This window comes from Falco rusticolus, chromosome 4 (genome assembly GCF_015220075.1).
Source record: "Falco rusticolus isolate bFalRus1 chromosome 4, bFalRus1.pri, whole genome shotgun sequence".
NCBI lineage: Eukaryota > Metazoa > Chordata > Aves > Falconiformes > Falconidae > Falco > Falco rusticolus.
Window position 1 is genome coordinate 38,085,875 of NC_051190.1, and position 14,038 is coordinate 38,099,912.

Below are 14,038 nucleotides of genomic sequence, written 5' to 3' on the forward strand. Positions count from 1 at the left end.
ACATAGCAAGGCTCAAAAATTTCCATCCCTTCATTGGGCATAACCCAATCATCTCAAACTCTGGTTTTAAGAAGAAAATTACCAGAGTGGAAATGACATATAAAACTAGTTAAAGCAGGAAAGACTTACTGCTTCATTTCAGCCACTGACCAATAACAGTGGTTTGAATCAGAGACCAGCAGCTGCATAGCGTGAAGGGCCAGATGAGCAGGAGTGGGCCACACCAATACTGGCAGGCTTCTCAGCGCTGCCTACAATGCAAGCCAAGAGGCAAGAGTCCAAGTCTTTATGCCTCTATCTGCGAGCAAAGAAGGATGCGGGCACCCAGCAGCTCTGTAAACAGTGCATGTACTTTATAGTGTGAGATGTCTTAGGTGAGACAGCTCCACCCTTTTCATTGCTGTGGACTGATACCTCTGCTGGCAGGGCACAAGGGACAGCACTCTTGTCACACAAATAGGGCAGTGCTCCACGCTGTGTCTGGATGTATACAGACTCTGTAGGAGACACTCAGCAACCAGTGATTTACATTATCAGCCATCCTACTTCATCTCCGTTCCCGAACGCTATGCGAGAAAAGCTGGTAAAAAACCCCAACAGCCTCTGGGCTGCTGCATCTTAGCAATCATCACTGATGTTGTTATCCCTCCCTCTGACCTGCTTCCAAAGCAATGTTGCCTCTTATCTGGGAACTTCGCTTCTAAAGTATGAACCCTGACCCCTTCTGAATTTACAGCACTGGTTACTGAACAAACACATCTGAAAAAGCACTTTTCCACCGAGACTGCCTGGGTCAATACAAAGTTAGCACACTGTGGCAGGAACATTCACAGAAGGAAAACTCGGCCACTGGTGAAACACAGCAAGAAAAGCATTCTCTAAAGCATAATATGAAAGAAGTCATGGGATAGCAAGGTCAAAGCCATTGCTCTGACACAGCAAGATACTTCTCAGGAAAGGGCAGAATCCTACCTCTTCCTCTTCTAATGTCTGACACTCTGCGCAGCACAGCCCTTCTGGGAAAAACAGCTTCATATCCCGGACAGCTATTTGATAGGATTTGGAGCCTGAGAGATAAATACAATGAGAAGATTCTCTCAGGCCATGAATTAAACATTCTCTAGACTCACACTCATCTTTCTGAGAGATTGATGATGTGCAACTTACTGAAGTAATTGCTTTAAAGGCCAGCTGTTCCGTACAGTAATAGCAAACATTTAAAACCATTATATTTAGAATAGTTCTATTGCCGCCTTGGTATTTTCATTCTGTCCTATTATCGCTCAGCTGCTGCTTCATGTAAACAAGACTCCTTCTACTCCCTAACAGGGTAGTCAAGGGAATCATGTTAAGGAGCCTGTGAAACTCTTCAATACCAGCTCTAATCTCCCATTGTTGTTCCCTTGCTTCTGGATCACATCAGGCTGGTCTTACTGAATGGGAAGGAGCTACTAGTCAGTAAAACAAATGTGCTTAGTAACAATAATGCAAGTCCCAAACATGCTGGGGGCTCTGGTTTACAGCAGAAATCATTATTAGTATGAGACATTGCTGATAACAGTGTATTTTTCTGTTCACCCACAGTCAATAAAGGTAAACCGAGACTGGAACAGGTACAAAGAAATAATGTGAGGATCATGGAAGAAATGGAGAATCATCTGAAGAGTTAAAACTAAAAGACCCTGGCTTGTTTGACCCAACATGACACAAAGCTGAGAAGGAATCTGATTTCTGCTAAACACATCAGGGTAGAAAAGATCAGAAAAGAAAAAAAGAACTACTTAGAACTGAAGTACAGGTATTGGCACAAGAACAAATGATAGAAACTGTACAGGGCTATATTTAAGTTTGAAAATGTAAGAAGATTTCTAGCTATCAGAGCAGTGAAGTTCTGTAACAATCATTCAGCTGGGGTGCATGCTTATGAAAGGGAATACATGATGGGGTTTTCTGTGAGAGAATTAACTGAACTCAGTGACTTTTGAGAGGTCCCTCCAGGCTGAGCATCTGAATATTCCCCTGTCAAGCAACAGTGTTATAAAGCACTAGTCTGAATGTCTTCAGATTTGTGGGTGAAAATATTAGAGAAGGAAAAGCTATTTCTATATAACTGGAGTTCAGATAGATTGTCAATGTGCTGGCACAGATCCATGCTCCTGGGGTACAAATACACAAAACGCAAATAATCTCTGAAATATTACAACCTTTGCAGGCTGCCCATTCAGAGAATAATGTCTTACTGCTCTTAGAGCACTCAGCCCTGTTTGAACTTCATAATTCTAGGTATTGTATAGCCAGAGTCCTTAACACAGTAGTTTACAACCCTAAGATTGCGTAAGTCACCAACATACAAGTTGTGCTGATTCCGTTGTGCACCTCTATGTCAAATCTTCCTCACTTAAATCACCGATGCCGTTACAGAGGACACAAACGCTCCCAAAGCTAGCAACATTTTACTCTTACTTTGCTCAAGGTATAAGGCTGTATAAAATGCATATGTAAGAGCTCTTTGGGTTCAAGAAAAAGCACTATACAGTGACTTCCTAAGACCCAGAAGAGATGAGGGAAGCACAGGTTTATCTATGCAGCTGAGCCTCAGAGTATTAAAACTGCATTACTTGGTTCAATGGTATCACTGGAACCTGGTCTTCACCTTAACTGAATTTTCCCTGTCACTTTGGGAGGAAACACACAGCTAGAGTTTCCTCTACTTCAGCAAGATGGCGTTAACTGCAGATCTCTCTCAGCTCGAGCAAAACCAAGAACGCTTAGTATTCCCTCCTAGGAAAGGAAGATGGTCTTCCACGGTCCCCCAAATGATCACTCATGACACGATAAAGCTCTTCCTGCTTAACGTGTAGGTAAACGTTTCACTCTTATTGGAAGTACAAGGGTTACAAACGTTCCTTTCCTTACAGACAAGACACCTCCCTGGCATAGCAGCTGGATCAGACTCTTGAGCCAGAGTTAGTGAGTACGTTAGCTACAGTGGCACCCATTTTCCTTGAATGGGTGCAAGGATGGCTTTGTAAGCCAGCCATATAGCTAGCTCCAACAGAACACACTGTCTAGCCTCAGAGGGCAGGTGGTGGGCAGCTAGTTCAGCTCTGTGCTGAGCCCAGTCTTAGAAGGAAGCAGGGATCTGAAGGGAATCCCTAAGCAGACGCCTGGGAGTTTCTCTAACACAGCGAGTTCTCTGTGACTCCCAGTGAGAGACAAGGTGAGACTAACATAAACTAATCTTTAATGAGTTATGCTAGGGATGCTCTAACTGTAGCATGGGTATCTTAAGTTTTGGGTATGTATTACACATTCTTAGCTACGACTGCTAAGTTCTCATGCTCAAGGCAACCTGGATACAGAACCCGTTAATCTTAAGAGCAAAAGAAGCAGGGTCTGGTAGTGGATAAGTACTGGCTGAAGAGCCCTGACCGTTTCTTTTGTGTGGGTAGATCCTGCTCTACAGTCACTCTCACAATCACCATAAGAGATCTCTCTCAGTTTAGTCTTGGTCCTAAGGATTATGGTCATATCTGATAAAAAAAAAAAGGTTCTACATCTAGGGGTTGATTCTCTTGCTCAAGCTGTATGTGGTGGCTACTTCATTCCCTACCAGCTCTCAAAAGACTGCTTGATATAGATGAAAAGAGAGGATGATTTGACAGCACAGAATACAACAGAAGGAGCCAAATAATCCAATGGATCTTGACAGGAAAGTTCTTCTGGAACTTGAAGGCATACAGCACCTGCTAGCTCACCTGTATTCACAGACACTTACTGCTTCTGTTATTTTTATAATCCTTTGACAATATATAGCACAATCAGTACCACACTGAGGAAAACCACTTCATGGGCAGTGAACTAATGATTCCTTATGAATTTTTGAATTACACCCTTCCCTGGGCCCAGGCCCCCTCCAGCAACACCCTTGCTTCTTCTATAGGCCACTCTCTCCAGCAATACTTCCCATTTTCCCACGCTTCACCCACATTCTCAGCTATCTCCCGTCCCACCCACCCAAAATACACACTGCAACATCCGAGTTCCCTCCCTGCTGGCAGATGAACTGTGACTGGTTCAGCACACTGAGGATGCTGACTAGCTGGTGTGCCAGCTGGCAAGAGCCTCTGAATGGAAAACAGCAGAGTTTACCTGCTTTCCTCAGTGGGAGCAATTTTTGATCACCTCTCTCTAGCCGGTCATTAATGTTTTGAGATGTTACAGGAACTCAGTATCTTGGGGTCTTTTATCCCTCTGTGAAATCTGGTTGCAAGTGGCCAACGGGTTATGAAGTTATCAGGAGGGGACACACAAGCAGATAGAAGACAGATGGGTTCTTGGGGATAATTACAAAATAACCAAGCTAAAAGTACAAAATGACCAAGCAGTGAAGAAATCAAAGGAAATCTGCTCTGATGGGAGACAGATCTAGGACTGTTCTGCGAAGAAACATTTTTTAATATACCTTCTTGGAGAATATTTCATAGCTTAAGACATACCCAGCTCATCCACCAAGAAAACAATGAAAGCTTTCCAGGGAATAACGGTCTCTATTACTTGCCAAGGCTAGACCTGTATTGACAATGCAGCAGGTAACAGTACATAATATATTTTTTCCTTTGGAATACCCGAGCCTTTGGATCTTTTTTTTTTTTTTTTTTTTTTACAAAAACCTACCATAAAATCCATTTTGGACTATGCTGATGCCATATTGAGCCCTCCAGAGGAACGGATCTAGCGCTTGGGCTAGTTTAGGATCCTCTGGTCCCAGTAAATCTATCAGCTTCTTCACAGCATTTGGTCTCTGAAGACACAGCACAAGAGCAGTGCCTGATGTAAGGTAGGTACAATGATCTTCTAAAACAGCAAGATCCTGAAAAGAAATAACAGAGATGGAATGGGTTATAATGAACAGTGTTGGTGAGCACTGGGTACAGCCCGGCTTTCCTTTGGCTAGACTCTTCCCTGTTTGAAGCAAGCAGATCTGCCATTACTTTTTCCTTTCTCTCCTCTTTGTAATATACGTGCTAGTAGTCTCTGCAGGCAGAGCTTCTAGATTATATACACCATGGCCACCAAGTCAGTGTTTGTTGTGACATCCACCAGATAATAGGAGGTCTAGTTCCCACCCTGAGTCCACATAGAGCTAAAGAAAAAGTTAAGCACTGAGCTTAAGCCATAAGACCTTGTGGTTTTAGTCCCTGTGGTCATAGATCAGCCAATGTACAGCCAACGTACAAACAACTTTACCAGTAATTGCCTAAATCTTGTAGTAAGAAAGGGAACAAACTTCTCTTTCTAAAAGTCTTGTGCCGTGACTTGTTCTGCATATCTGTACATGCTAGGTACTGGAGGTGGAGTTCATTTTCAGTGTTTAAGGACAAAAACAAATTGCTACTCTACAGTTTAGCTGTCTACTGCTGAACCTTTGATTTATGCAATATGCTTTTCACTCTACCTTCAGTGGGACATAGGGATAGGGTGGAAGCCAACCGACATTAACAATATCAACAGGGTCATAAATGCCTTGGGATAAGGACCCACATTTAATTCTTCTGCTGATACAAAATGATGGATTACAAATACCAGAACTTTTCTTTTTGAATTTACAGAAGGAAGGACCCCCACATACCCCCTGCTGCTACAGCCCAGCTTCTCCCAGAGGGTGATAGAACTTCATATATTAGTAAGGATCAGGACTACAGAAATAGTGATCTTAAAACAAGGAGGGCTCAGAACATGGCACTAGATAGGGGCTGAAAGAAAACAGTTCACCCTCCTGACTTCGCCACTGATGCATTGTGCTCCATGACAAATTTTTCTTCCTTTGTTTCTTTTCCAAGTGTGGTCAGTTCAGCCTGCAACTACCCCTGAGCAGAGATGTTCCTCTTGTAGCTGTGCAGGTCAAACACCCCAGCATCTTTAAGATAACTTAGGAAGAGTGGTAAGAATAACTAGCAACCAGTGCAGCAGTGAGAAGAGTCCAATGTGTAGGCTGGAGACAGACATAATGATTGAGAAGCGTGGGGAGAGGTAGCAAGTACCTGGGGCAGAAGGCTACCAAGAGGCAGCAGAGCACTCACAGCTTTGCTGACTGTTTTAATTAAGCAAAAACCTTGAACAACCAGGCTTGTTGCAGATGTCTCCAATGAGCATGAATGAGGTCAGGGTGCCCACAGCAGCTGTAGGCTGCCTCCTCCTTAATAAAGTGGTAGTAGCACCCAGCTCTGTTTCCCTGCCCTCCACAGTGTGGCAACGCCTGTGCTACAGAGAAGCTCCATGCCAATGCTGTGTGTTCTGTACAGCTTACAAACAGCAGCATTTTCAGCTCACTGGCTGAACCAACCCCTGGTTATTTACTTTTTTCCAATTTCTGAGAAAATGAAAACAAGGGGAAAAAACACAATTTGATTCAGCTGAATCGCATCATTCAGACCCCTAAAGGTTTTAATGCCTCTGTTTTTTAATCTTCTAAAAGAACCAGAGTATGGCAATTCTCTAGATAAAACATGTCAAAAAATAAATCCTATAATTTAATTTAAAAATATGGAGATAAAATACTTCAAGGCCCCTTCTGCTTTTCTATCATTATGAAACCATTCACTAACTTTGACTCAAATCTTCTCTCGCTTGCAGTCCTCCTAAACTGCATTTCTGAGAAGTAGGCTATAAACTGAAAATCACAGGCTCAATCCTGATATTCTCCCCTGTATCTGAAAATGCAAAATGATCCATGAAAAAGCCTCACTATTCTTAAATTGTTTAGTTATGTAAGGTATTTGATACAGGTGGTGATATTTGTCAGTCCTCCCACCCCATAGAAATACAGGGCAAAGGAAACCTCAGGACATCAGTCACATCGCGTGGCTGCACATGTGAAACGTACAGGAAAGCTTCACAGGCTCTCCTGTGATACGAGCACTCTGTTTAGATGAGGATGAAGTGTTTTAGCATGTCATAGTATACTGCAAAATTTTTACATTCATTCAGTTCTGTATAATACAAAATAAACCTTTTTTGCTTGAAAACTTTTCTTAGTTTAAATAATATGTATATAATCCCTTTTCTAGGGCCTTCTCTTTGGGAGATGAAAAACAGCGATGATTATTTCATGACAATGTTCAAAAGGACTGGATATAACATATTTTAAAAATATGTATATAATCCACTTCTCTAGGGCCTTCTGTTTGGGAGATGAAAAACAGCGATGATTACTTAATGACAATGTTCAAAAGGACTGGATATAATATGTCATCCATGTCAGAAACACCTGCGAAAGAATATGTTCAAAGGCATAGTTTCTGTTAAAGACCAAAATAAATAAAATTATTTTGCTCCAGGGCTTCTAAACAGTGCTTTTAGATCTACATAACAAAACTGTTTTGCCTATTTCCTGCCTTTCAGTTGTTCTCCAGCAAAAGCACAGACTTTGGGTTAAAGATGGCATTGTTTCTAATTGCTACTGACAGTGTCAGTGAGTCAAGGTGACTTCTTTTCCTTCTGATAGATCCTCACATCCGCTATAGACTCTGCCAGCCAAATGATGCCTTTATTTACATCCTGTCTCTGCACCGTCTTCAAACCATGTCCTTGCTGATACCCGAGCAGCTGCGATGAGATTGCACATGTGCAGCTGACTTGATTTCAGTGAGCAATTTTGTTGATGCACACAGAGAGGAAGTTCCAGCTGTGCGCTAGCTCTGGAGGAGTAACGGGATTAAAAAGCAGCAAAATTGTCCTTCTGCCTCTACCGTTAGAATCACAAGATAGGACTGGAGGGAATCCATGAAGTTATTGAGTCCAGTGACCTGCTACTGCAAGCAATCATATCAGGTAATCCCCAACAGAATGATCAGGTCCCACTGTAAAATCAAGCTTTCTAGCTAGCAGCCAGAACTGCAGATCTCTGCAGCACTGGATCTGCTGGAGAAGCGCAGAAAGGAGATGCAGGCTCCATGGGCAGAACTCCTGCTGGGAGCAGTCGCTTCTCACAGTCTGAACACAGTCAGGTCATGCCAAGAGCTGAGAAGACAATGTTAGCTCTATTTACCTGGTTATTTTTTTAAAAATTATTATTAAACTTCAGATAAAAACTATTATTATGGCTCCTGTGATTAGATAACCTCAGCAAACAGCAGCCCAATTCATTATTTACTGTATGCCAAAGGCCACACGCTACTTAGAAGCTGAATGTCAGTATTTAAGTTGGAAAAAAATCAATCATGGATCTGAGGTCATGTTGCTGAGGATATTTGTCAACATGCATGTGAATAATACATTAGAAAGAGAAAGGAGATGCTAGGTAATCTTGCTACCAGTGAATAAAACTCATATCTGCTATCAAGTACTACGTACACAAAACAAACTGGCACATCGCAGAGCGCATGGGAGATATCTGGAAAAGGATTTTGGATCAGGCTCCAGGTGAGGAAATAAAAAGTCCTGGACAGAATTTCAAGGAGGGTCAGACACATCGGCTCCATGTTCTTCAACAGGAGATGCTAAATTTCATCAATTTACCTCCATATTAAGAGCCTTGTTTTAAAAACAGCATTGTATCCCATTGTCCCCTAAACTGAGAAACAGATCAACAATGAATATCCCTCCAATTCAAATGCTTTATATGAAATTCAGCTGTGAAAAATAGTTCTGCCCCTACCAGCTGCCATTGTAACACTTACAAGCCAGATTTTCAAAATAACTCAATCCTTGAAGCATGCTGAAGATTTCTGTAAATCTACCTACTTATCTTGGGAGCTCAGCCTTTTTCAGCCCTCATGAATGAAAGACTTACAGATGTGTTCTAAAAATGAGAAGAAGCCCCTCTATAGCAGAAAGCATTTCCTTCTGTCCATTCCCCCCTTGCCAAAGGCAGTCTATTATCTCTGCTTTCTCACTTTTAAAACCTGGGTTTTTTTCTATCAACAAAAACCCAACAGCCTGTAATTTTTAAACTCATTAGTCACCAGCTTTTCAAGGAAACTAAATCAATGCTCCACAGCTGCTCTAGTGTGTTAGAGAACTCTAAAACCAAGAGAAAATTTTTATGAAAATACCTCTCTTCAAATTTACCCCACATATATCTACCTTTCTTCCCAAGGTAGATATTTGGACTTTTAAAAATGTTTTTTGTTTTAGATAACCAACCAAGTATTTCTGTATTTAGCTGTATGATTACAAACTCTATTGGAAAGCACTTCCCCATCAACTCTAATTGCTACTATATCCCTCCTGCCAGTAGTCTGTAAATATTTAAAAATCAGGTGTTTGTGCTCCATCGCTATGCTATCATGAAGAAGGTATTAATTTTTCCTGACTGATGGTTATGTTAGAGCACTGTCCTGGCATGTTCCAATCTTCTTCTGAAGACTCTACATATTAATATAGAGAAGACTCTATATTAAGAATTTCTATGACGGTGCTGTAAGACTTCCCAACTTAATCCAAGAGCAGTATCAATTATAAAGGATTGCGTTTTGTAAAAGCTAATTGGTTAAATGTCTTCATGAAAGCAATCAATTAACAAGAATTTTGGGGTTTTTTCAAGGAAACTAAAATAAAAGAACAAACAACCTAACTCCTCTAAAATGCCCAGCTTTCAGTTTCCTGGCTTTTACAATACCTTTACACTCCTATTGGGATATTTCAGGTTGAGAAAAAAAAATTCTAATGCTATAAAAAACCAGAAACATTAATCTGTCTTTACCTAAGAAAACCCCTTAATACCCCAAGATTACTAAAGACCCCCTCTTTATTGCCTAGTAGGTATTAGAAATGACAGTAACTCAATTTTCTCCTTTTGCAGGTCATTTTTACAGACTTTTGAACACACGCTCCTGGAGCAGAGGTTCAGCTGTATGTGTAATGCAATACAAGGTAACAGGGCTCCAGAGGTATATATTCTTTGACAGTGCAATGAACGTTTCCCAGCTCCCAGGTTTAAACACATGGAAGGAAAACCAGGCACACGTGCAGGGAGCATGGTATGCTCCTTAGATGTACCCTACCTGGAATGACCTTGGGGAAGAAAGACAGGACACCTGTTTTGCAGTTAAAGAGTCAGCACTGTAAACCAGCAACTAAAGATTCCTGGGAGGTCTGTATTGCCCATATCCTGCAGACTTTTTTTTAGAGAAACCAGGTCTGCTTCTTTATGGCATGTGATAAAAGAAACCCTCAGCATGTCAGCTTTCTTTGTGCCTGATAGGGCTATAGAGCTGATTGTTCTATACAGCTCACTTCCAACAACTACTCAGAAATCCCGGATAGGAATTTTTGTTTTTTTTCAGGAATGGATTACCCACTGGCTAACATATTTCCCCATTCTAAACAGAAGCGTAGCCACAGATCTGTCAGTTTCTTAACAAACCTGTTTGACTTCAGCAGAAAGGAGTTTTAAGGCAACGTCTGGTTCCAGGTTTATGTGTTTCATTCCAACCACACTAAATTTTTCTAGGTCTAGTTTTCGGAGGATCCTTGCAAGACTATGGCTCCATGCACCAGGTTTGATCAGCAGCACTGTGCAAAGAATCTGGCCTCCTGTAACAAAGCACACTAGTGAAACCCAAAGCCACTCCTAAAAACAGAGGTAAAACATACAGCAATATTTGTTAACTAGCCTGGACAGACATCTGTAGAAGAGGGTTATCTAAAAGCTGGCATCAAGTCCATACAAATTGGAACAAAACAAGTCCATAAAAACCCTGTGCATATAGGATTTGGGGGGGTTTTGTTTGCTTTGTTTGATTTGTAGTTTAAAAATGTATCTAAAACAGCCAGGCTTGTAGATTAATTTTTTTTCAGGGAATCTTCTTTGAGTCCAAAAAGTTTTTGGCAGGTCTATAGGATACAACTCTAATCATTTATATTATATATGAATGTTTCAAGAGGGATAAAATATTCCCTTTGACATTTTTCATGTGAACTGTAGCGATTATGTGATATAATCCTTAAGGCATCCATTAAATCCTTATTCCTCACAGTTTATCTCTCAGTGTTCTGTATCTTAGAGCTATGTTTCAGAGAGGCATTAACAAGTATGACAGGTGCCAATTAATGTTATAAACCTATTATAAATAGAGTTGTGTTTACTAGAATTGAAATTTCAGCAAAAACTTTTTGCTTCTGACAAAGCTGTCCCAGCAGAGCTGCCAGCTAGGTGCAGCATTCAGTGTGCTACGAGAAAAAGAAAACAAAATGGACCAAGCTAGTTTTGCTGTCTGATGATGCAAAATGTATTAAAAGCAGAAAAGACGTAAATTTCACTTTCAAATGACAGCATCTACAAATTTTTAGTTTTGCTAATCTAAACTACCTTATTACTAGGAACATACTTAAGATTTTATCCTAACAACAAAAAAAAAAGATTTATTGGCAACTGCAGGGTCGGAACCGGTCAGCTAGGACCCATTAACTGCTGGTGCCTAACCATGTTGATTAGCATGAAGCATGAGTTAACAGTACCGCAGGCTGCTAAAATTGATCCATGATTATCTGCTTGTGTACATAAAATGTCATTTTATGTTTCCTGTACATCCCACTACTAATTAGACAGATGTCGATGCAACCAAGCGTCAACAACGCTACATATGATTTAACATATACTGTTATTTTCAAATGGCAAGCAGCATTCATTGTTGCTGATTTACGACAGAGAACTATGGGATCAAAAATAAAAGTGCAAGATTACTGCCCCTTGACTTGATATGGAAACTTAACCCTCATCGTGCAGAGAGCCCTCCTATTAAAGATCTGCTACCTTCTTCACATCATTCTTGAACAGAAAGGTTTAAATGCCATAGCAACAGCCTGCAAGTGCAGAAGAAGCCGCTTGGATCCACTCAGCTGCTCGCACAGAGAACAGCAACCTCGATTGTATACTGTTACATAAGCGTTCATTGTCCTCCAGATGTTTTACTCACCATCTGCTATGTTTCTGGGCAAACTTTCTCATTCTTGTGGTATGCGAATATTTATTTACTTTAGACATTTCAGGAGGGATTTGTCTTATGTCACTTTGCCGTCTTGGTTTGGTCAAAGACAAGTATTGAAAACAGGTGGGACACCTTGCCACCTAGAGTTGAATGGTCTTCTCTCCTCTGTGATTATATGTGACAACAGTTAGAGAAAACACCACTTTCTATCAATGGAAGAGTCTCTATTGATCATGAATCACCAGAGGCACCTGTTTGGTAGCCCTCAAACATGCCTGATTTCCATCTCCAGTTCCAGCTGTTTAGTGACCTTTCCAGTTTTGCCCGAATTGCCTGCTGTCTGTTATGTTTTTCTGGTTTGTAATTTTTGATCCATTCCTCATGGCCAATGTTTTTTTCCCCTTTGATTTCATATTGTAGCTGTGAAAAATACTGTTTATTTTATATGCTATTTGTATACAATACTTTAGATGTGTGTGTGGCTTAAAATAAGTGTAAACTCAAGAGAAGCAAGTATCAGATTTCCTGGCACACTTAGAAAAGAGAGTGTCTATCACTACCTGTATTCAAGCCTAAGGAAAAAGTAGGTATAACCCTTTTGCTTGGTTTTGGCTGGTAATTCTAGACGAGTTAGTTCCTTACCAAACCATATTGTTCCATTTGCTCTTCTCTCACCTGTTTGCAAGTAGGTAAACAGTGATTCTGCATGACATCTCTGGCTCTCTCCCACTAAATAAGAAAAGGAGATAGATTTAAGTGGTATGCATGTTCTGGGAAAATAATTTGAGAATACTGCCATCATCTCTACATAATGCAGCCAACATTGCTATGACATACTGTTAATTTAAAGTGTTATACCGGGACAAGCATGGCTTGATTGCAGATGTACTGGGGACACCCTGGGAGGTGTCGTACTTACCACTTCTCCAGTAAGCCCACTAGCAGATGCTGAAAAGGACTGCAAGATCTAGATCACATTGATTCTTGGTTACCTTTTCTGTGTATTTCAAGGAGTGGCTAACAGTGGTTTTAAGCTACCTTCGTGCTCCCAGTATTTCACAGTCAAATTAGAAGCTGCCTCATTTCCAGTGTAAGTCCCAGAAGCTCAGGCGTTTTGTTTAATTCTCTTGTGCCCTTGGAAGCAAAGGGTTCTGTACTCTGACTACACATCTACTAAGCCCAAATCTGTTGTTCAGTCCTTTGCTCAGCTCTGCTGATAAAACCTCACTGACATTCCCCAAGCAACAAGGAATGGTCACGTCAGTGGTTCTTCAAAAGAGCAAACGAGTATAAAAGGAGTCTGGTGAGTCAGAACTTATGATGAAAGCCTATGTAAAAACACTTCCTTCAGTCTAATGTAAAACCTGCAAGAGGTGAGGAAAATTTAAGGCACTTCAAGGCATATGTGAATTGAGAAGTTATCTAGGACTGGGGCACAATGAGGAGAAGCTTGCATCAGATTGATAAAGGACTTCCTTTTCCAGTGAGATTGGTAAGTTTAACCAGTGTGACATGCAAGGTAGATAACACAAAACTAAAATCTGTTCATCAAAACAAAATTAACGTTCTTTTGTATTTATTACTGTCTGGAACTCATGTATTTCTATTTCCCAGGGCAAAGTATCTGGGAAGTATCTAGCCAAAGTGTTCTTTTCTTTCAGTGAAACCTTTTTCTCTTTCCATGTCTGTCTGTTATTTCACTGGAATAGTAAGAGTACATACAGAAGGCGGAACCAGCTCCAAGGTCCTTGCCTCCTAACTTTTTAGCTCACATCCTCACAGTACCAATTGTTTCTTTTTAGTATTGGGGTTATTTGAAAGAGTTTCTAGAATCTGTGAATTCTGTGGTGACTTGGGTGGCACTGTAATGCAAGGCACAGAGCCCCTGTCTGAGATTGGGAAATGCGCGTTCTGCTCTGATTTCTGTCACTCTCTTGTTGACAATGGTGATCAACACATTTCACCTCCAATCACCCCTCTGTAAAACAATAATGAAACTAATCTTTTTTGAGATCTACATCTGAAAAGGGCTATTAAAGAGCTGGCATTAATTACTCTTCTAGCCTATATTCCACACCAGCCCTAAATAGGTCATCCAGGCATGC

General features: G+C 40.9%; 1 protein-coding gene across 6 annotated transcripts in view; it reads right to left on the reverse strand.

The window, feature by feature from the left end:
• Positions 1-14,038, reverse strand: part of C4H16orf71 (chromosome 4 C16orf71 homolog) — a 95,740-nt gene that overhangs the window by 14,019 nt on the left and 67,683 nt on the right. For 3 of the 6 annotated variants that reach the window (XM_037386622.1, XM_037386620.1, XM_037386621.1), the window contains 4 exons: positions 12,609-12,662; positions 10,370-10,539; positions 4,678-4,873; positions 973-1,067 (listed from right to left, as the gene is read on the reverse strand). In XM_037386622.1, the coding sequence (XP_037242519.1) occupies positions 973-1,067; positions 4,678-4,873; positions 10,370-10,539; positions 12,609-12,662 (515 nt within the window). The remainder of the gene's footprint in view (positions 1-972; positions 1,068-4,677; positions 4,874-10,369; positions 10,540-12,608; positions 12,663-14,038) is intronic. The other 3 variants (XR_005104053.1, XM_037386623.1, XR_005104054.1) reach the window with 3 other exon arrangements.